Source organism: Enhydra lutris, unplaced genomic scaffold (genome assembly GCF_002288905.1).
Source record: "Enhydra lutris kenyoni isolate GAN:26980312 unplaced genomic scaffold, ASM228890v2 scaffoldscaffold25, whole genome shotgun sequence".
NCBI lineage: Eukaryota > Metazoa > Chordata > Mammalia > Carnivora > Mustelidae > Enhydra > Enhydra lutris.
The window spans coordinates 1,320,567-1,342,970 of record NW_019154109.1 but is presented as its reverse complement, the minus strand read 5'-3'; the positions used below and the strand labels follow the sequence as shown (position 1 = coordinate 1,342,970).

At 37.5% G+C, this 22,404-nt stretch overlaps 1 protein-coding gene across 1 annotated transcript in view; it reads left to right on the top strand.

Moving 5' to 3' along the window:
* The window catches only part of LOC111151059 (DENN domain containing 1B), a 285,630-nt gene extending 263,589 nt beyond the window's left edge, over positions 1–22,041 (top strand). The window contains exons 21-23 of the mRNA XM_022508793.1: positions 16,609–16,682; positions 17,641–17,857; positions 18,677–22,041. Coding sequence (XP_022364501.1) covers positions 16,609–16,682; positions 17,641–17,857; positions 18,677–19,213 — 828 coding nt within the window. The 3' untranslated portion in view covers positions 19,214–22,041. The remainder of the gene's footprint in view (positions 1–16,608; positions 16,683–17,640; positions 17,858–18,676) is intronic.
* The last annotated feature ends 363 nt before the right edge of the window (positions 22,042–22,404 follow it).

The window sequence follows — 22,404 nt, the reverse complement described above, 5'->3', positions numbered from 1 at the left end:
GTAGTGCCCATCTCCCGGTGACCCCATCCCCCCACCCCTCCACCCCACTCTGAAACCTTCAGTTTGTTTCCCAGAGTCCATAGTCTCTCATGGTTCATCTCCCCCTCCAATTTCTCCCCCTTCAGTTTTCCATCCCTTCCCCTATGGTTTTCTGTGCTATTCCTTATAGTCCACATATGAGTGAAATCATATAATTGTTTCTCTGCTTGACTTATTTGACTTAGCATAATCCCCTACAGTTCCATCCATGTCGATGCAAATGGTAGGTATTCATTATTTCTGATGGCTGAGTAATATTCCATTGTATATATGAATCACATCTTTTTTTTATCCATTCATCTGTTGAAGGGCCTCTCAGCTCCTTCCACAGATTGGCTATCATGGACACTGCTGCTGTGAACACTGGAGTGCATGTACCCCTTCTTCTCACTACACCTGTATCTTTGGGGTAAATAATTAGTAGTGCAATTGCTGGGTCATAGGGTAGCTCTCTTTTTAATGTCTTGACGAACCTCCATCCTATTTTCCAGAGTGGCTGTACCAGCTTGCATTCCCACCAACAGTATAAGAGGGCTCCCCTTTTTCCACGTCCTCGCCAACACTTGTTGTTTCCTGTCTTGTTAATTTTTGCCATTTTAACTGGTGTAAGGTGATATCTCATTGTCGTTTTGATTTGTATCCTGCCACATTGTTGAAAGGACAGCCTTTGCATTACCAATAGGTTCTGGATCGATGTGTTTTCATTCTCATTATTTTCCATGACTTGTTTAAGTTCTTCCTTAATTTCCTGGTTGACCCAGTCATTCTTTGGTAGGATGTTCTTTAACTTCCACATATTTCAATTCCTTACAAATTTTTTCTTGTGACTGAATTCCTGTTTCAAGGCACTGTGGTCTGATAACATGCAGGGAATAATCTCAATCTTTTGGTATTGGTTGAGACCTGATTTGTGACCAAGTATGTTATGTATTCTGGAGGAAGTTCCATGTGCATTCAAGAATGAGTATTATGTTGTTTTAGAGTGGAATGTTCTGTATGCATCTACAAAGTCTTTCTGGTCCAATCTTTCATTCAAAGCTCTTGTTTCTTTGTTAATCTTCTGCTTAGATGACCTGTCCATTGCTGAGAGGTCTCCTACTATTAATGTATTATTATCAATATGATTCTTTATTTTGGTTAACAGTTGTTTTATGTAGTTGGCTGTGCTCATATTGGGGGCATACGACTTACAATTGTTAGATTTTTCTGTGGTATAGACCCTTTAAGTATGATAATAGTGTTCCTTTACATCTCTTACTACAGCTTTTGGTTTAAAAATCCAGTTTGGGGGCGCCTGGGTGGTTCAGTGGGCTAAGCCTCTGCCTTCGGCTCAGGTCATGATCTTAGGGTCCTGGGATTGAGCCCTGCATGGGGCTCTCTGCTCAGCAGGGAGCCTGCTTCCTCCTCTCTCTCTCTCTCTGCCTGCCTCTCTGTTTACTTGTGATCTCTGTCAAGTAAATAAAATCTTAAAAAAATAAAATAAAATAAAAATCCAGTTTGTCTGATATAAGAGTTGCTACCTTTTGAGGTTCATTTGCATGATAAATGGTTCTCCATCCCCTTACTTTCAATCTGGAGGTGTCTTTAGGTTCAGGATGAGTCTCTTGGAGGCAGCATATGGATGGGTCCTATCTTTTTATCCAATCTGAAACCCTGTGCCATTTCATTTTTCAGGCTGTTCACATTGAGAGTAACTATTGGAAGATATGAATTTAGTGCCATCATATTGCCTATGAAGTCCCTGTTTCTGTATATTATCTCTGTTGTTTTCCGGTCTGTATTACTCTTGGGGTCTTTTTTCTTTTATGGACAATCCCCGCCCCTCCACCCTGGCTGGCTTGGTGATCACATATCCTTTTACTTTCTGCCTGTCCTGGAAGCTCTTTGTCTCTCCATCTGTTCTGAATGACAGCCTTGCTCAATAAAGTATTCTTGGTTGCATGTTCATCTCATTTAGTACCCTGATTATGTCTTGCCAGGTCTCTGTGGACAGGTCTAATGTTACTCTCATGTTCCTCCCTCCATAGGTAAGACATCTCTTCCCCCTAGCTGCTCTCAGGGTAGCTGCCTTGGCTCTAAGATTAGCAAGTTTTACTATTATATACCGGGGCATTGGTCTGTTTTTATTGATCTTGGGAGGGTTCCTCTCTGCCTCTTGGACATGGATCCTTCTTTACTTCCCCAGATTAGGTAAATTCTCAGCTATGGTTTGCTCAAGTATACTTCTTCATCCTCTCTTTATCTCCACCCCCTCAGGGATCCCAGTAATTCTGACTTTGGAATGTTTCATGGTGTCATTGATCTTTCTAATTCTGATCTCATGAACTTATAGTTGTTTATCTCTATCATTCTTGACTTCCTTCCTTTCTATCAGCTTATCTTCTAGATCACTAATTCGTTCTTTTTCATTTACCATGGCATTCACAGTATTCAGTTTAGATGACATCTCCTTCACAGCATTTTTAATTTCAGCGACAGTAGCTCTACATTCTGCCCTTAGAGATTCTATACTGTCACTAATACTTTTCCCAAGCCTAAATAACAACTTTATAAATGTTAATCTGAAGTCTTTCTCTGATATCTTTCTTAGATCCATATCCATTAAGTCTGTGGCAGAGGTCATTGTCTCTAGTTCTTTCCTTCATTGGGAGTTCCTCCTCCTAGTCATTCTCTTGAGGGATGGTTGAGGGAATGTACATAGTCCAAAATATCAACCACGACTCAGGCAAGATGAATCCGAGGAAAATCTGGAGTGTCAGAAGCCGCCACTCACCCTGGTGGAGTTTTTCCTGCATGTAGAGATCCAGATAGATATTCTTATATCTCATGCTGATTTTGTGGGTGTTCAGGATGGTTTGGTAGATATCCAGCTCAATTCAGGGGACCGGCAGCAGCAACGAGGTTCCCTATTCTTCCGCCATCTTGCCTCTATCCTCCAGCCCATACTTGGTCTTTAAGACTATTAAATCTTAGAAGATTTCTTCTCCCCTGCTTATATGCCATCTACTTCTTTCCTTGTGCTTTGCCTGAATGAAATAGGCCTTATCTCTCATCTCTCCTTGGAGGGACTTGTAACCCTTTGGAATTCAGTTTACTTGATTGCCTTACAACTCAGCTCTCTGATAGGTTCAAGAAGAATTATGACTTTGGGGTTTTGTTGTGTTTTATTTTAGATAACTCAGCTTTTTCTCATTGTTAGGATGGAAGTTGACATTATTTTGCTGCTTTTTACATTCTAAATGGAGGTGGAATTAGAAGCAAAATGAATTAAAAGATATGATTCTTGATCTCAAGGACTTGGTAAGACAGGAATGTACTTAAAATACTACCTTTGTAGGAGAGCATATATCAGGTGACAGCTGAGTGGTAGAGAATAAAGTGAATAAAGCAGACCAAAAAGACAAGATCACTGTGATCTAGGAGAACTGGCAAAGGGTTCTTGGATGTGTCTGGACCACTTCAGTCATCCCTCCTGAACTAGTCTCACATAGCATGCAGCTGCTCAGAAGTATAATTTTAATGCTTCTATGAAATCTTATTTTCTTAGCTTAATAATAATAGCTCTCATCGACTGAATTCATTACACTTCACCAAACATGTATCTTGTTAATCCTTCCATTTTACTCTTTTGCCCTGACAGGATATGTCTTCAGTATCTTTGGAAAAGTATGTTAATCTGACTGCACCCTGCCATTTCACCTACCTGGAATATTAGCACTCCTGGTCATTCTATAACTACCACCTGCTTTAAAAATGAGGTTAAGGGCACCTGGATGGCTTAGTCATGAAGTGTCTGCCTTCAGCTCAGGTCATGATCCCAGGGTCCTGGGATCTAGCCCTGTATTGGGCTCCCTGCTCGGTGGGAAGCCTGCTTCTGCCTCTCCTACTCTTCCTGCTTGTGTTCCCTCTCTCACTGTGTCTCTTTCTGTCAAATAAATAAATTAAATATTTATTAAAAAAGAGGTTAAAACTTGCCATTTTAAGAAAGTCTTTCTCAGATTAATTCTCAGACAATTATTTCTTCTGAGTCTCTCAGAACCTTCTTATGTAATATAATGAAAGAAATCCGTTCAGGGAGTCAGAATACCTAGATTAGAGTCTTAGCTCTGTCACTAGTTGTCTAATCTTGCCCAAGACATTTTACTTTTTTAAGTTTTTGGTTCCCTATTTTGTAAAAAAAAAAAAAAAAAAAAAAAAGTGAAAATGTTGACCAAAAGTTGTGGTGAATTAGGTATTTAATGAAAAACAGTATAGTGGGGTGCCTGGGTGGCTCAGTTGTTAAGCATCTGCCTTCGGCTCAGTCCCACATCTGGCTCCCTGGTCAGAGGGGAGCCTGCTTCTCCCTCTCCCTCTGCCGCTACTCCAGCTTGTACTCTCTCCCTCACTTGTTCACTCTCTGTCTCTCAAAGAAATAAAATCTTTTTTAAAAAACTGTATATTATGTAAAACATCTAACAGACTGAATCAAATCAACCATGGATTAGTCACTTAACCCTGTCCTTTAGTTATACCTATAAAAAATTACATGTGTTTTAAAACTCTATTCCGTAAAATGCCATGCATTCTTAAGGTATAGCTAGTATGATTATGTATGGTAGAATTTCTTTCTTTTTTTTTTCACATTATTTCATCCAAATATGATTTTTGTTTTTGTTTTTTGTTTTTTGGGGTCTTTTTTTTGTCTTAAGTCTGGGGGTTTGCTATGGCTTTTGGGTAATAAGCAAGGTCACATTTTTAGACCTCAGTTACTTGAACTCTAAAATGGGGGCAGTAGCACAGAGAACACCAATTTTTTAAAAAATTCATATATTAAAAGCATCTTAATTTTATGTAGCCTAAAAAATTGTGTTTTCCCATTCATCTGCCTATATCCCTTATTTTTCCCCTAACCCCTAACAACCCCCATGAGTGTAAACTTACCCAGTATTTTGCCTTATTAGTATCTGTCTGCCATCTAGTGACAAAAATGGTAACTGCATGATTACCAGGGCCCTTGTGCATCAGGGGAATGGTTCTCACCATCTAACTGTCAGGTGTGCTTTCCAGAAATGATTGGGGTGCAAAAGAAAAGAAAAGAAAAGGAAGCATTGATCTTGCTTATTGTAAGCTGAACCAAATTTATTTCTTGAAGTCTCTTTAAACATTAAGTTTGAAGGTTTTACGAGTTGGGCCTTCTGCCTCTCTCACTCTTTATACATTTGCTTTTGGTTTTTCCTTCATATGAAATGCTTTTCCTTCTCATTTTTACCAGTCTATTTTCTTTCTTCTATTCAATGTCTAGCTATAGATTGAGCTTTGCTAGTAAAATATCTCCTTTGATAAATTTTATTCCATGCTGAAACCCTACCTTTTGCTTTTTTAATGTAGTGGTTTTTTCACATTCTTAATAAGCATCCCTTGCTATACAAGTGTTTCCTTCCAAAATTTTGTTAATTTTTATGTATACTTGATGTGTATTTTCCATTTCCACATGAGCAAAATTTTTTATTTTACAATCATTTGTTTTCGGACCTAGGAGTCTGATTGCAGACATACGACAGACAGTGCTCCATCTTATTTTTAATTCCTCATATCAGAATGATGTAAAATTCTCCAAAATTCTACTTATTTTGTTTCTTATGATGTCTTTTTGCATCCAAAAGATGTGTACCCTTTTCTCATGTAGCACTGGCTCCCACAAAAGTTGCAAATGCTAATACTTATTTACTAATTTGTACAGCCTGTGAGTGAAATTGTGAAATAGTGAAGTGACCATGGTGACTGTACACCCTCACCAGCTCTGTACAGTTCAGAAGCTTCTAAACCTCTTTATTTGATCCCAGAATTTTCCATTGTTTATAGTATGTAATTATAGCTCTATATTGTTAATATTGTTAATCTGTTGACTGAGGCTACTTATTAGAAATCTTACAATTTGACATTAATCATGACGTATTAATGGTCATTTAAGTAAATTTTCATCTCCGATCAAAAAGTTTGCGTTCAATTGTATTCCTACAATGAAGGATAAGTTTATATTTACAGCTACTTTATTATATTCAATAATTGGTATTTATACCACATATTTCTTGAAAATCTTGAGAGGAGGGATATCTTTTTCTTTTCTGTGCCTCACAGTATGGAAGATAGTAGCATGCATAACCAGTGTTTCATGGATCTTTGTGGAATGAAGAGATGCTAAGAATTTTTTTTTTTAAGATTTTTTTTTTTTTATTTATTTGACACAGAGAGCACAAGTAGGCAGAGAGGTAGGCAGAGAGCGGGGGGGAAGCAGGCTCCCCGCTGAGCAGAGAGCCCGACGCGGGGCTCAATCCCAGGACCCTGGGATCATGAACCGACCCGAAGGCAGAGGCTTAACCCACTGAACCACCTAGGTGCCCCAAAATTGAGATATGGTTACTACCTTATTTTAAGGAATGCACAATAGCAGCTTTCAGTAGGTTCTCAAATATTTGTTGAAAGTAAATAAAACAATAATTGACTTTCTGTTATTCTCCATTATCAGAGCCTGCAAGGTTAGGGTGTATCCCCCCCACCCCAACCAATTTTTCATCTCCCACTTTTTCTTGCTAGATCTTCTGATCTTCCCCATTTCCTTAAAACCCTCCATAAATTTAAATTTATCCAGTTTTTTGGCTTCTTAGTATATATCTGCCATCTAGTGATCAAAAAGGTAATTGCAAAATTAATGCACCCTTAAAGAGCCCTGTGCACCAGCACAGGTTTTAACCCACAGTGGTCTCATAGCAGCCTTTCGTTCCATTAAACATGCTGTGCTCATCCCACCACAGGGCCTTTGCACATCTTGTTCTCTTATCATCATCTACTTAATACCTGCTGACCTTTTAGGCTCAACTCAAACATCTTTCATGGAAAGACTTCCTTGATTTCCCCAACTAGGTCAAATTCCTCAAAGAAATCATACTATAGTACAAATTATCACAGCTGTATGTAATGTTTAATTTATGGCTATACAATTTAATTTGTGTTTAACTTATTAGAATTTAATCTACATGAGGGCAGGGAGCCTTGTTCTCAGTTATCATTGTACCCTAGCATAAAACCCAATCCCTAGCACATAGAAAGCATTTCTGTAATCTTTGTGGAATGAACAAATGAATATAATGGTTTTCTGTACCTCATGAACACTGAAAATGCTTATGTCAGTCAATAACAATAGTTCTTTGCATTATATAATTTATCAGTTTTTTTTAAAGATTTTATTTATTTGACAGAGAGATCACAAGTAGGCAGAAAGGCAGGCACTTGGCGGGGGGGAAGCAGGCTCCCTGCTGAGCAGAGAGCCTGATGCGGGGCTCGATCCCAGGACCTTGAGATCATGACCTGGGCCAAAGGCAGAGGCTTAACCCACTGAGCCACCCAGGCACCCCTATCAGTTTTTTAATTATTTTAAATACTCAACAGAAACTACCTACTATGTATGGAGGTACTCATTTATTCAGGAAACAGTAAATGCCTGCTTTAAAGAATAATTTTATATAACTCTCTTATTTTGCTCATTACCTATTGAGGGAATTGGTAAGATGTTAAAAGCTGATACAACAGATAATTTGAAGGACAGACACTTAGTCAGGAATACTGAAGTGTATATAGTAAAGAATACTCAAACTTATCAATATCTACACCATAATAATTGCGTGTTTACTGGACAGAATTATATCTCTATGGACATGAAGCTGTTGCATTGCCACCAGTCCTCCATAGGTTGACTTCTGTTCCTGTAGGGTTACAAATAGTCAGAGATTATGAATGGTACAGACCACATTAGTATCAGATAATCCTGGGAAGGAATGCTAGACAACAGCAAAAATTCCTTTGAAAAGACACAGGTAGTTTTTTGCCCATTTCAAAATCTTTTATAGTTTTCCCTGTAATAATAATCCTGAAGATTATGTTTGATCAAAAAAAAAGGCTGTTCTCATTAGGTTTGTCCTATTATTTATATTGAAGCAATAAGAATGATAATTCACTATGTAAGTCTCCTTTACTTTGCTTTATAAATCTAGAGCTATGCAGTACTGACTAGCTTTAAGGCCAGAGAATTTATTTCTTACTGGAAGTTTTCTTTTCTTTTTCCCTTCCCTTTTTTCTCTTTCTTTCTTCCTTTTCTTTCTTTCTTTCTCTCTTTCTTTCTTTCTTTCTTTCTTTCTCTATTTTAAGGATTTATTCTAGAAAGAGAAAGAGATGGAGAGAGTGAGTGGAGGGAGGGGCAGAGGGAAAGGGAAAGAGAGAATCCCAAGGAGACTCCCTGCTGAGTGTGAAGCCTGACACAGGTTTCCATCCCATGATCCATGAGATCATGACCTAAGCCAACATCATGAGTCAGACAGTTAACTGAGTCACCCAGGCACCCGTCACCCAGGCACCCCTTTCTGGAAGTTTTCATAAGAAATCTCAGTTTGGGCTTGTACAATACTGTTATTTCCTATCTTGAGGCTAGGAAATCAAGTCCAAGAAATCTTTCCACCATAAGTCCTATCTGAAATGCCTATAAATTAGGGTGAATTTCTTTAAGTTCTCCAGATTTGTTTCCCTGACTTGCTTGGTGAGGCACTTGTAAAGCCGGACTCTGTCATACAGGCACCAAGCAGGTTTTTGGGGGAAGGTATTGTTGTCATTGGCCCCATAAATATAGCCAACCTTTGTTTCATAATAGTGGCTTATCCTAACTTCTACTTGGTTGCATGATTTGTGTCCAGTTGTATCCTGACAAGGTAGATAAAGACAATGAAGGATGCAGAGTACTGTAGAATCAACCCCACAAAGTCTTCTAAACAACATCCAGAATTCCACTAATAGGACACTCCATAATGTTTTGTTCCTTTCAAAGTCTTTAACAGTTTTTCTGACACTAATATGTACCACACACATGCTTGGTGAGGGTATGAGAGGTAAATTAGTAAGATACCTGACATCAAGAATCTCCTGTACAGTGGGAGAAAGAGAATTTAACCATGATCATGGTACAGTGGGATGGACAAATTCCATGAGAAACATGTGTACAGGTACTCTAGGTGGCATATGAATTGATTGATGAATGAGGAAATATTTTCTGAAGGTGGAACTCATGAGCCAAGGCATGAGGGATAATTAGAAAAAGAGGGGAAACACCATGGAAAGGGAAGTTCTTGGAGACACATCAACACATGTATGTCAGGGGCAGAGGACACTGGGAAGCATACAAGCAAGGAAAAGGGCATGGTAGTGTGGGAGCAGACATCTGTATAGCGAATGGAACCTTCAAAGAGATTAACTCAGCCTGATCCCTCTGGGCAAAGGTAAGGAGGATGAGATTTATCCTCAAAATTGTATGGGACCATTGAATTTATTTAAAGAGGAATGTAGTATTGTTAAGTTTGCCTTTTAAAAGAGCTCTCTATCAGCAGTTTAGAAGCTGTAGCATTCTACAGAGAGGATAATAGAGACTTAGATTTTCAAATGAGAATAGATATGTGTAGACAGACAGTAGGCATAGGGACAGGGAATAAATGTAAGTGAAGAACTTTTCAGGGAGAGAAATCAACATGTGCAAAGGTCCTGTGGTAGAACAAGTCAGGGCAAATATAAGAGATTGAAAGAAGGCCATAGCAATGCCTTGTGGGTTAGAACAAAGTAAATGAAGTGAGCAAGGGACCAAGGGCCTAGACTTGCAAGACCTGATAAATGAAGAGCAAAACAAAGAAAGTTATTTATCCTTTTTTTGTTGTTTGTTTCCTTCAACAAATATTTCTTGAAAACCAGCTAAAAGCTACTACTCTGCACTTCCTGAAAACAAAGCAGCAGCTACATCTCATTTTTCTCTGACTCTTTGGTATCTCTTTATTCCACAAACAACCAGTAAGCACCTGTTATATACATACCTCTGTTTTCCATGCTGAGAAGTCATACAAAAGAGCCCAGAGGTCACAAAGAAGCATGAGACGTTGCTCTTGCTTACAGAAAGCTCAGGGTACAATGCTGCAGGCAGACACATAAATGAATAATACAGCGTCATTAATCCCTTGGCCAGATGTTTGCCAAATACGTGGCCACACAAAGAGCAGGTATTTACAGAGTTACATTTGAGTTATGTATTGAAGAATGAGTAGCATTTTTTTTCCAGTAAAGAAGAAAGTGAAGGTAAATTCTGACAAAGAGTACCTTATGTGCAGTGGTATAATGATGAATTCTATATGGGAACTAACAAGTCATTTGCTGTGGCAAAGGAGTGGGTGGTGGCCAGTTAAACATGGGGAGAAGAACAAAAAGAAAAAGCAAGAAGATAGGTCTTGACCATGTTTGGATGGGAGTCTCTCCTTAATGCCAAGAAGTTTGACTTTTACCTTGGAGGAAATTAATGCTTTTAATCAACCAAGGGAGTAAAATTACCAGACAAGGATATTTTTTAAAAAGGAACATTGAGGCACATTCTGGCAAATGTGTATTTAGGTTTTAAAAATTAAATTGTGGGATGCTGAAGGATGGAGAGATATCCTCTTAATTTTAGTTGTATTTTTTTTAACCCATGTGTATGGTGAGATATTTTAATGGTTGAAATGGTTACATTTCATTGGCAGAAACTCTATCTGTACATTTTTATGAGTATTGTTTATCTAAATAAAATGTTACTTAAGTGAATTTATTAATCTCTAAGTTAGATTTGGTCACTGGTATCAAACAAATAACAGACCAAGGGATTTTGCCTGAGATTATGAAAATAAGTGTGATACCAAGTGCTAAAATGTATACAATGTAACTGTTTTCTTTTTTGTGTGACTTAATTATTAACTATAGTACCTCCATTTCCTACAACAGTAATCATGTTTTAAAATATCAGAACCTGAAAAGCTTGAGTTTTATGATTAAAAGAGTCTGGTGGCTAACTTTGCAGACACCCAGAAAATGTCATCCCACTCCATTAACAAGTCCTAAGATTGGAGGCAGCAAAAACAACATTACAGTTCTGTCCCTTGTGGCAATAAATTTTAAAAATCAGGCTATTATTGGTATTCTGACCAGGAAAGAAAAAGTCTCTTAACCCTTTTTATAAAAAGTTATGGGGGCACCTGGGTAGCACAGTCAGTTAAGCGTCCAACTCTTGATTTCAGCTCAGGTCATGATCTCAGGGTGGTAAGATAGAGTCCCATGTCAGGCTCCCGGCTCAGCGCAGGGTTTGCTTGCTTGAGATTCTCTCTCCCTTCCTCTGCGCCCTGCACTTGCTCTCTCTCTCGCTCTCAAATAAATAAATAAATATATATATATTTTTAAAAAGTTATTTAAAAAGCTACACAGATTTCAAAGTGCAGAAAAGGGAAGAGCCTAAATAATGGCAAACAGCAGACACCCAGGCGGTGACCAGCTTGCCCTGCTGTCCACTAAGTTTCCACGTGCATGCAGGATGTCACATCATTCAGTACATCTTTGGAAAAAAAAAAAAAAAATATATATATATATATATATTTAGATTTTATTTATTTGTTTGACAGGCAGAGATCACAAGTAGGCAGAGAGGCAGGCAGAGAGCAAGGAGGAAGCAGGCTCCCCACTGAGCAGAGAGCCCGATGCGGGACTCGATCCCAGGACCCTGGGATCATGACCTGAGCCAAAGGCCGAGGCTTTAACCCACTGAGCCACCCAGGTACCCCTGAAAAAATATTTTTAAGGTTTTTTTTCCCCCCTTAGGAATCCACTTATTTTTTTTTTCCTATTCTCCAATTTTTTTTTTTTTACCATGTTGACTGTTTATAGCTTTATCTCTCAATCACTTCATAATCATTCTTTAAAAAGAAAAAAAAGCATCTGTTCCTAACTATAGGCCATGTTATGACTGTCTTGGCGTTTACTTCAAGAAGTGGGACATAATCATTTATGATGAAAGCGTTTATCTCCCCTTGCAAACTTTCCTGTTCCATGCTTCTTCCTGTGAGATTTCTGTCTGGATCTTAAATAGAGATTTTTTTCTCTGAATACATATAATATACAAAACTCATTCCACTGGCATTTGCACCTGTTCATTACTATTACAGTTAAAAAAAAAAAAAAAAGATCTATACTTCTTCCCAAAGGTCAGTTGTATTATAAAAAAAAAAAAAGTGTATGGATTTTATTTTTATTCTGTGTATTGAGATTACTTTTCTCTTTCTTAGTTGTTTATATTTCAGTTTCTGTTTAGTTTAGTGTGCAGGTTTTCAGTAACGGTGTATCCATGATTTGTGAACCCAGGTAAAGATGTACTGTAACTGGCTATAATATTTTCTGTGCTCTAAGCTTACTTGCTATCAATTATCCATAAAAGACTTCTCTTTATAAAATGCTGACCAGATCTTTTTGCCTTGTGTTGTGTGTTCTGGGCATAGTGGGAACAATCCTTTATTTCCTCTGAAGGCATGGTGCCCGAGTCCCAGCCTACCAGAAACAGTAATGGAGGGATAATCTGGGTTCATAAAAGCTCAGAAACTGATGATGCTCTTGTTACACAAGCTGCCGTTTTTCTCTGTCTTGAATGTTCATCAAATTGTAACTTTTTTCTCCCTTTGTTTTTCCTGTGCGACCTTCACCAATTATGTAATTTGATGTCTTCAAGCACTTGACACACTGATTATGTGTTTGGATCTTGTCACTTCATATATGGAGACTGCAGTTCCTACATTCTGAGATAGATCCAGTCACTACTAATTAGGAGCTGATTTCAGATAACCAACAACTTGTACGCGCAGGCACTAAGAGTTTAGAGAGTACAAATCTTAACACTCACAGAAAGTAGAATATTATACTGATCCGTTGTACTTCTGGTTTTAATTCTATTGTGAAAGTTCATTACAAGATATACCATTTAACAACATCTCTGTTTAGAAATTGATAGGACCCTTGCCTAGTTAGGAAATAAAAAACCAAATTCAAACATACTTGTGAAGCTTATGGGAGTAGCTTCATAAAAACAAAACAAAAAAAAGTTGTGGTTAACAACACAGAATAAAACAACTGAGAATCTCTAGTATATGCAGGCAGATGTAGAATATAAAAGTAAATTATGAAAGAAAATGAACAAGGGACCAGCAACACAGCAGAAAAATACATTGGCTCTGGTTCCTGTTCTTGATAAGGTGTATGGCCTTGGGCAAATTATGGAGCCTCGTGGTATACCTCCAGACTGATCATGGGGTTCATTAGACTCTGAGCTCCTTAATGGCAAAGACTCAGCCTAACGCTACTCTGTATTCCTAGACCCTAGCCCCACTGTGTGTATATGAGAGTTCTTTCCGAAGTATTTACAAGCATAAATATTAAGCTATGTATTTAATATCTTGTATTAATTCTTAAATAGCCAAAAATTATTCTTTAAATAACAGCAGGAAGTCTCAGCTCCCTCATGGTTTTGTTTGGTTTTAGTTCTGAATTGTTTTGTTTTGTTTTTGCAAAAATTGAATGCATGACCCCTAGCTGGCATAATGTTAAGCATATACAGATGTCAGTGTAATAGTAATGACTTGTTTTTAGAAACAAGAATTGTACTGTATTTTGTGAGTTTGGGAGGGGATGGATGAAATGTATTTTCCCTTCAGGGAAAATGTATTTCCCACTTAATATTGTAAGTGGCAGTTGTGTACCTAGGCCATTCCTCAAATTTCTTTTTAACTCATATACCTTAAACTTGTCGTAAAATGATATTATAGTTTTACACCCAAATACATAGCTAATCACCAAACTCCTGGAGAAACTCTCTACACAATCCACCGGGGGTTAAAAATGTACTTCTCTCTACTCATTCTTCCCCTTCCTACCACTGCCGGCATGGGCATAGAGGACAGGGAGGAGTAAGGATCAAGTACCATAGATTCCAGACATTTGCTTATTCTTTACGGCTGCAATAGAAGAAAACAGTTACCTAGATGTGGAGATCAGAATTGGAAGACAGAAAGTTAATCCTCTGATGATACGATGGTTCAAGTCTTCAAATTCAGCTTTGCAGCCGTCCATTCAGAAACATGGTTTGCAGCCATGGGCACCCATGGCACCCAGACTCTGGCCTTTTAAATGTCATTGCCTACTTAAAAGAAAGAACCAAACTCATATAGCAAGTGGCTGATTCCATGTCTGATGCAGAAAATGCACAAGTTGAAATGACACATTATGTTAGGCCAAAATGAAGAAGCTTACTAAAGAGCTTCTGAGATCATGTTTAAAGGACACAGGAAACAATTTGACTGGGCTAACACTGACCTAAGATGGGACCATTAAAAAAAAAAAAAAAAAACTTAAAAAATTATTTTATTGTGGATAGAACACTTAACATAATCCAAACATGTTAAAGTAAAAAGCTTAGAAGAACTCCTGCATACCATGGGACATCTGGGTGGCACGGTTGGTTGAGCATGAGGTTCTTAGTTTTGGCTCAGTTCATGATCTCATGGTTCTGAGATCAAGCCCCACGTCGGGCTCCATGCTCCATGTGGAGTCTGCTTCTCTCTCTCTCTCTCTTTCTCTCTCTCCATCTGTGCCTCCCATTTGCTCCCTCTCTCTTTCAAATCTTAAAAAAAAAAAAAAAAAAAAGATTCCTGGATACCTTTCAAAAGTACAGCTTCAACGGTTATCAATGTATGGTCAGTCTTATTTCAGTACCAGCCCTTCCTGTGATCCTACCCCACCCCTGGCTTTTTTTGAAGTAACTTAGCACATCACACATAGTTTAGCCTGCAAATATTCAAGATGTATCTCTAAAAGTTAAGAAGCATTAATGGTTGTGTTTTAAAAATATAATTATGGTGTCATTCAAAAATCTAGACTGATCAGACATCAAGAAGGGTGCCCAGGTCGCTCAGTGCAGAGTCTGCTGGAGATTCTTTCCCTCTCCCCTGCCTCTGCCCTACCCTCCCCACCATGTATACTCTTGCACTCATATGCTCTCTCTGTCTCTCCAATAAATAAATCTTTTTTTAAAAAAATCAAGAACAACAACTGTGATAGGCTGAGCCACATCAGATATATACAGATGATGATGACTTTTTAAAAACCCTCACAGCTCACCTTCAGAGACTGATAGGCATAAGCTCATTACTCTGGAAATTGTTGAACAAAAGGAAAGCATCAAAGATTTATCCTATCTCTACTGTACAGAATAGCCAAATTTCAGAATAGCCAAATAGTTAATAGAACAAAACTCTTGATAGAATGCCAACAAATAAAGATAGAAGGAATGCTTTTGAAAAGCATAATTTTGAAGCCCCGTCTGCATAATTAATTTACCCAAGGATTATTGTTGGGTGCTAAAACCATCAAGTGAAAGAAAATTCGTAATGGATGGTATCAGCTACCTGAATCCTGAAGCCATTAATGGATCTTAGAACCACCAAAAGTGAGACATCTTAATGTTAACGTATGCAGTATAAAAACACATCTCAACACATGTAGCATAATCTTGCCAAAAACAGAAGAAAAACAAAAAAACAGAAACTGAATCTAACCAAGCTTCCAGATGTGACTGCCAGTTTATAGGAAGAGGAAAAAAATCACTTATTCAAGGACACAAATAGCAAAAGGATGGGGAAGGCAGAACTGATAGTCTCTGCAGGAGACTTGACAGATATGCCAACCAAATGGTGTTAACTATGTTGAGATTCTGGTCCACACAAACTAAAATATCTGGGCGGGGGGGTCATAAGGGCGTATGAGAATGGTCTGAGAATAGAGGATGTTAAAGAATAATTGTTAATTTGTATGGTATAATAATGATATCTGTTAAAGGTATATAGTGAAGTGTTTACAGGTGAAATGATAGGTTGTCTAGCATTCGGTTCAAAACCTTGCTATTCAGTGTGAGACCTTCAGATCCGGCAGCACTAACTTCACCTGAGAGCCTGTTAGAAATGCAGAACCTCTGGCCTCATCCTTAGAACCCAGTAGAGTCAGAGCTACATTTTTACTGTGATCTCCAAGAGAGTTATACATACATTAAGTATTGAGAAGTACTGCCTTAAAATAATTGGGGAGACAGATAAAAGAAACAAGATTGGCAAATATTGATGATTATTAAAAGTAGGGAATAAGTGCATGGGGATGTGATTGATTATAAGTCAAGTGTTTTTAAACCAGGGACTGGCAGACTAGAGCATTGTGTGTGTGTGTGTGTGTGTGTTCAATCAGTGATTTGGTTTTTGTCTGTTGGTTTGAGCTGTAAATGTTGACATCAGTTGTCTGATTCCCTCCCCTTCTTAATCCACACCTTGTCAAGTGATTGGTTAATATTAAAAAATCCTGAATTCATATTTCTTTTAGAAACAAATTCTTTTTTTTTTTTTAATTTATTTGACAGAAATCACAAGTAGGCAGAGAAGCAGGCAGAGAGAGAGGAGGAAGCAGGCTCTCTGCTGAGCAGAGAGCCCAATACAGGGTTCAATCCCAGGACCCTGGGATCATGACCTGAGCTGAAGGCAGAGGCTTAACCCACTGAGCCACCCAGATGCCCCCATATTTCTTTTAAAAGTATTCCTTGTTAGATCAAATTATTCCTTTAAAATTCATGAAAAGACTTATTTTAACTACTAATGCCAATTTATGGTCAATTCTCTCTAGGCACGCCTAAAAAGACCCCTGAAGAGCCTTGATGGTGCTCTGTATGATGACGACGATGACGAGAGAGCGAGCAAGTAAGTCGCAATGGATTTTAGTGTCCTACTAAGTGTTGTGGCTGAAAAGCAGAAGTTTTAGGATTTTAGAAGATAATTCAAAGGATGTATAATCCAAGAGATTAGATTTTGCTCCCTTGCAATGTTCTTCAGCAAAAAGAACCAGTGCTCCTTGGAGTCTCATGGGGAATGAATCTTGAGATGGGAAAGCCAGATAGACCTGAAATATCTTGTTCTTGGAAAGTGGTAAGGCCTACAGAAATATCTGCGATAGTGTTAAAGGGGAAATAGAAGCCCACCTAAGTTAGGCCCCTACCCTGCTAGTGAAGAGGGGCAGGTTAAATGGCAGAAACATTAAGAAATGTCCATTAAACCAAGTTGGGGAAGGGGAGGGGTTTAAATCTGTGGTGATATCAGAAGAGGAAATTTTAATACAAAGTATTAAAAATTAATTTCACTATAAAGTAAGGGAAATAATAATAGACATTTAGGTTTTTTTAAAAATAATTTAAACTTATATGGGGGTGACAAAATGCACAGTCTTTTTTCTCCATTAAGTATATCTTTGTCTACATTAAGGAATATACATTCTTCTCTAAAACAAGTGGATAAATAAAGGGAAAACCACATACAAATACTGAACATGAACTTGGGCTATAGCAAAGTTTCCAAATGTTCCATCTACTATTCTAAGGCTAATGTCCCAAATCCCACAGAATTAGACTGTGTGAAAGCACTGCTTCGGCTTCCAGATTGATTAAGGTCCCATAGCTATTTGTTTGTATTTTCATAGTACACGTACTCAAAAGTTCCCCTGTTTGAATTGGTTTGCACACATCACTGTAAAGAATTTGGCATTGAGCCAATTTGCCATTTTGTTGTGGTTCCACGGAAAAGCACTTTGGTTTCAAGACTGTCTCACTCATGAATGTAACTGGGTGGCTGCAGGATGGCTAGCACGTGCTTCATTTTCCCTCAGGTTGTCCTCTGAAGATGGAGAAGAAGCGTCTGCTTATTTTTATGAAAGCGATGACTCCGTTGAAACAAGAGTAAAGACTCCTTACTCAGGCGAAATGGACCTCCTAGGAGAAATCTTAGACACATTGAGCACACACAGCTCAGACCAGGGAAAGCTAGCAGCAGCTAAGAGCTTGGATTTCTTCAGATCAATGGATGATATTGATTATAAACCTACGGTTAGTTGATTTTTTCAACCTATAAACTTAAATGAAAACATTCTTACCCTTGGGTGTGAATTGCCTTATGTTATAATCTTAGTTGATCGAAGCATTTAACCTCTAACAAACAGGTGAGTAGTCAGATCTTCAAAAATATGAAATTTTAATCATTAAGACTTATTTCTAGCTTCAGAATTCCAGTATTTTCTCATTTATGTATCCAGTTCTGGTGGTTGTTGACATCCATTGAAAATAATTTTTTCAAGCCATAATATTCTCTTATAGTCTAGTTTTAGAGTTGTCTTTTCTGGGGAATTATTTAAATGTGAAGTGTTCCCACTTTTTTCTATATTTCCTGGATCTTCAAAAAATGTTTAAGAGATGTCTCAGTTCAAGTACTTTTTCATTATATTGCTTCAAAAATGAAGAGTATTTTAAACAAACTGATATGAATGTTTTAAAAACACTAGAGATGGAAGTATGAGTAATGGCCACCCTGTGGTGACTGTAAGTAATTCCAGAACTTGGCATTGAGGTAGTTGGTCTATTTAGGGGTTGCGGGGGGAGGGCAGATGGCAAGTTCTTTTCATTTGCTTTTTCAGCTTTGTTGAAGTATAATTGACAAATAAAAATTATATATGTTTATATATTTTCTTGTTAATAGAGCCATTTGCAGGTGTTCAGAATTAACTGTCGATGCTGTATTTCCTCTGGGGGGAACTTCCAAGTTGCCAGCCTTGAAAGATATTAATATTTTATTTCAAAATGGGAAAAAAATGCTAATGTAACATTATAATCTCATTAAAATGATTCTGAATGTATTGTTTCTCCTTTCAGAATACATCCAATGCACCTAGTGAGAATAACCTGGCCCTGCTTTGTAGTGGTTCTGGTGATCAAACCGAGTGGCATCTCGGACAAGACGATAGCGCCCTCCACGGCAAACACCTTCCTCCCTCTCCCCGGAAGCGGGTTTCCTCTAGCGGCTTGACAGATTCTCTGTTTATCCTGAAAGAGGAAAACAATGAAAAATACCTCAGTGCTGACAATATGAGGGGGCCTCCGGTCATGGAAAAGGCGGCTTCTACTTCAGGATTGACTCTCCAGCTAGCTTTGCCTGAAGTTTCTGAAAATGAAAAAGCTAAACCAGAAAAGAAAAAAACACTAAGCCAGATTTCAGACGATCTGCTTACACCCAGCCTTGGGCGACATTCATGTACTTTTGTTCCTTGGGAGAAAGAAGGGAAAGAAGCCAAAGAGACTTTAGGAGATACTGGACTGCTTCATGAAGTGGTGTCCTTATGTCACATGACATCTGCCTTCCAGCAAGACTTAAACATTTCAGAAGAAAACGCAAGTGGAAACCAAGCCTAAGTCAATGATTAGGAGTCACTCACTTGCATCCTTGCTTCTATGGAGACATTTTATGATTCCTTGTAATCTCTGTAGTAAATAGAATTATTTGTAAGGATGACAATTCTTAGTACTGTCTAAACATTATTTTGCATTTGGAGCATACATTTTCCCCACTCATTCATCTCGTGAGTATACATTATCGATTGATTTTTAAATGTAACGCTGATTCTCCTACTGTGCTCTTAAATCAGGTACTAGTGTGTATGTATCATGGAAGTATATGTCAAACATATGATTTCCCAGTATTTGGTGCTTAATGCCATTCATTTTATTTAAACTAATATGCATATATAACCCTTGCACATAACAAGTAGCTACTATACTAATCTGGTCGAGCATGAACTGATCAGGATATCAAAACTAGCCTGAAACTGCTGAAACTGTTGACCTACTAACTGCCTTAATCCTAAGCCTATATTTAGCATACTTTAATAATTTATGGAATTATCTGTAAATTTTGAAGGATAAGTTATAAGTGTTCTGCAGAGCAATAATGCCTTTTTCTATTCGTTGCATCAAGGACAAAATTCATTTTTCAAAGTTGAAAAGCTCTCTTGTGGACACTGCAGCCATGTTTTCCAAAATGTATAAAGGTACATATTGACCTTTTACTCAGTGAAATATATGAAGTGCTGAATTACAATGTGAAATTAATGACTTCTGTTTACAAATGAGACACTTTAAAATTTTTTCAGTCTCTCTGTATGCCTTTGCTGTCTAGGAACCCAGCCCCAGAAAGCCAAATGCAACATGAACTGTCCTGATAAAGAAATGTTCCTGTCTTTTTTTTTTTTCCCCTTAAGTAGTAATTCAGAATGTTTCTTATCATCTCAAATTTACTTTTTTAAAATAATTGACTTAATATCTTAAAAGTTTTAGATCTACAGAAAAATTAGACAATACAGAGAGTTCCCATTACGTCCCTCATACAATTTCTCCTATGATTAATATTTCACATTGGTATGGTACATTTGCCACAATTCGTGCACCAATATTGATAGTCCATGCTTTATTCAGATTTCCTTAGTTTTTCCCTGATGTCTTTTTTCTATCCTAGAATCTAATTCTAGAAACCACATTACATCTGGTTGTCATGTGTCTTTCAAGTCCTCTTGGCTGTGACATTTTCTCAGACTTTTCCTTGTTTCTGATGACCTTGATGGGTTTAAAGAGGACTGATCTACTGGTCGAATATATTATAGAATGTCCCTCTATTAGAATGTGTCTGCTCTTTTTCTCACAATTATACTGTGATTGTGGGTTTGCAGGAGGAAGATTACAGAAGTAAAGTGTCATTTTCATTATACCATAACCATGGTACATAATGTCAGCACAATTTGTGAGTGTTGATGTTGACTTTGATAACTGAGCTGAGGTGGTGTTTGTCAGGTTTTTCCACTATACTCTTTTCCCTCCCTTTGTGTGCCGGAGTCTTTGGAAGGAGATCACTGTGTATAGCCCACACCTAAGGAGTAGGGCTTTTTGCTTCCTTTCCCTTAGAGTGGAGTATCTACATAAATTATTTGGAATTCTTCTACATAGGAAATTTGTCTCTACTCCCTCAAACTCACTGCTGAACATTGAAATTCATGTCAGAAGGCATCATGCATTGACTGCTTCAGGATAGGATAGATTGACGGGGATAAAGTCAGGAAAAAAAACAGTGGTGTTATGGTTCATTTGGTATTTGTATATTCACTATATATTCTGTACATCCCTAGGTGTCATTTTAGAAAATGTGTTTGAGAAACCATTCAAGAACCCCATCAGGACTGTACCCTGAACTATTTACTGGAAGAATTTAGTTTTCAGGTAAAAGACCCCAGAAGGTGGTTTGTTAAAAACATTGCTTAAAAATGTTTATCCAGGTCAGTCTTTAAATAATTTAAAGAAAATGACCAAGTTTTTTTCTTTTCTAAGCTACATTCCAAAACCTAAACAGATATGTTTTATTAGGCACAATTATTCATTCATGTTTGTAAAGAGAAATCTTGTTTTCCCTATAAGGAGGGAGTCAGTATATACTAAGGAAAAAAGTGTTTAATCCTTATTTTATTAACACAAAAGTAAGACTCATCGTTCTTGTCAAACTTTGCTTTTATATACTCATTACAAAATTCCATTTCACTTTGCCAAAACGTAATAAAAGTAGATTTATCAGAAGAGCTGTTTTAAATGAGAAGGAAAAAAGGTCACCCTGGTTGTTAATCTGCTTGGCAAATATTTCTTCGTAATTTAAAAAAAAAAAAAGAAGTCTGTTAATATGACTATTGGAATGAAGCATGTTTTCTTTCAGAATTCATAGTCTGAAGAATGAGATAATTGTGAGTGTAGCATAGGTAAAATTTGCTTAATAAACATCATGGCCTCAGAAATGGAGGTTCTTCTACCAACTGGTCACCTCATGAGATGTTTGACTACAAGACTGTTACTGTGAGGAAATTTAGCCACCCACAAGTGCATTTGCATCGAGGTATTTTGAACTGGATCTGTGCCTTATTTTAACATGCAAAATCAGCTTTTATATTCTGTTGAAAAACAAAAGCAAAAACAAAAGCTCTACATGTTCTTCTTGGAAAAAATCCAGAAGGCTACTATCCAAGAGACTACTACTCCAAAAGTATTAGTATTTCAAATCATTAATATTTGGAGTGTTCAATCTGCTCTTAAGCTAGACTTCCCAGTATTATGGTGGATATAGGGAGAATGAAGTGAAATTAAGGTGAATTCTGAAACAAAGTATTATTTTATTTTCTCCTATGTTCATATTTTCTATTATAACAAAATGAAATATTTGTAAACCCCTCTGCTGCTTGGATTTGTTTTTCAAAGAAGCTTTACCTGTTCTTCCAGAGTTGTATAAATGAGTAAGTCTTTGGCTTTCATGCATAGTCTTTTATGTGGCCTCTAAATGATACTCCCTGAATCCCAGTCTAGGTTTTACCTTTTTTGTCCTTAAATATTGCATCTGGGATATTTTAGGGGGAGGGATAGAAAAGTCATGTGTGAATTTAGGAGCTATTGTTTTGTTAGGTCAGTGTGTTGTTAAGTGGCAAATCTTGATGGTTACCTACTTTAGCATATTTTAGGAAGGCACCAAAACCTAGCAAGATGATTTTTCTATTAATAACTCATCGCACTTAGGAAAT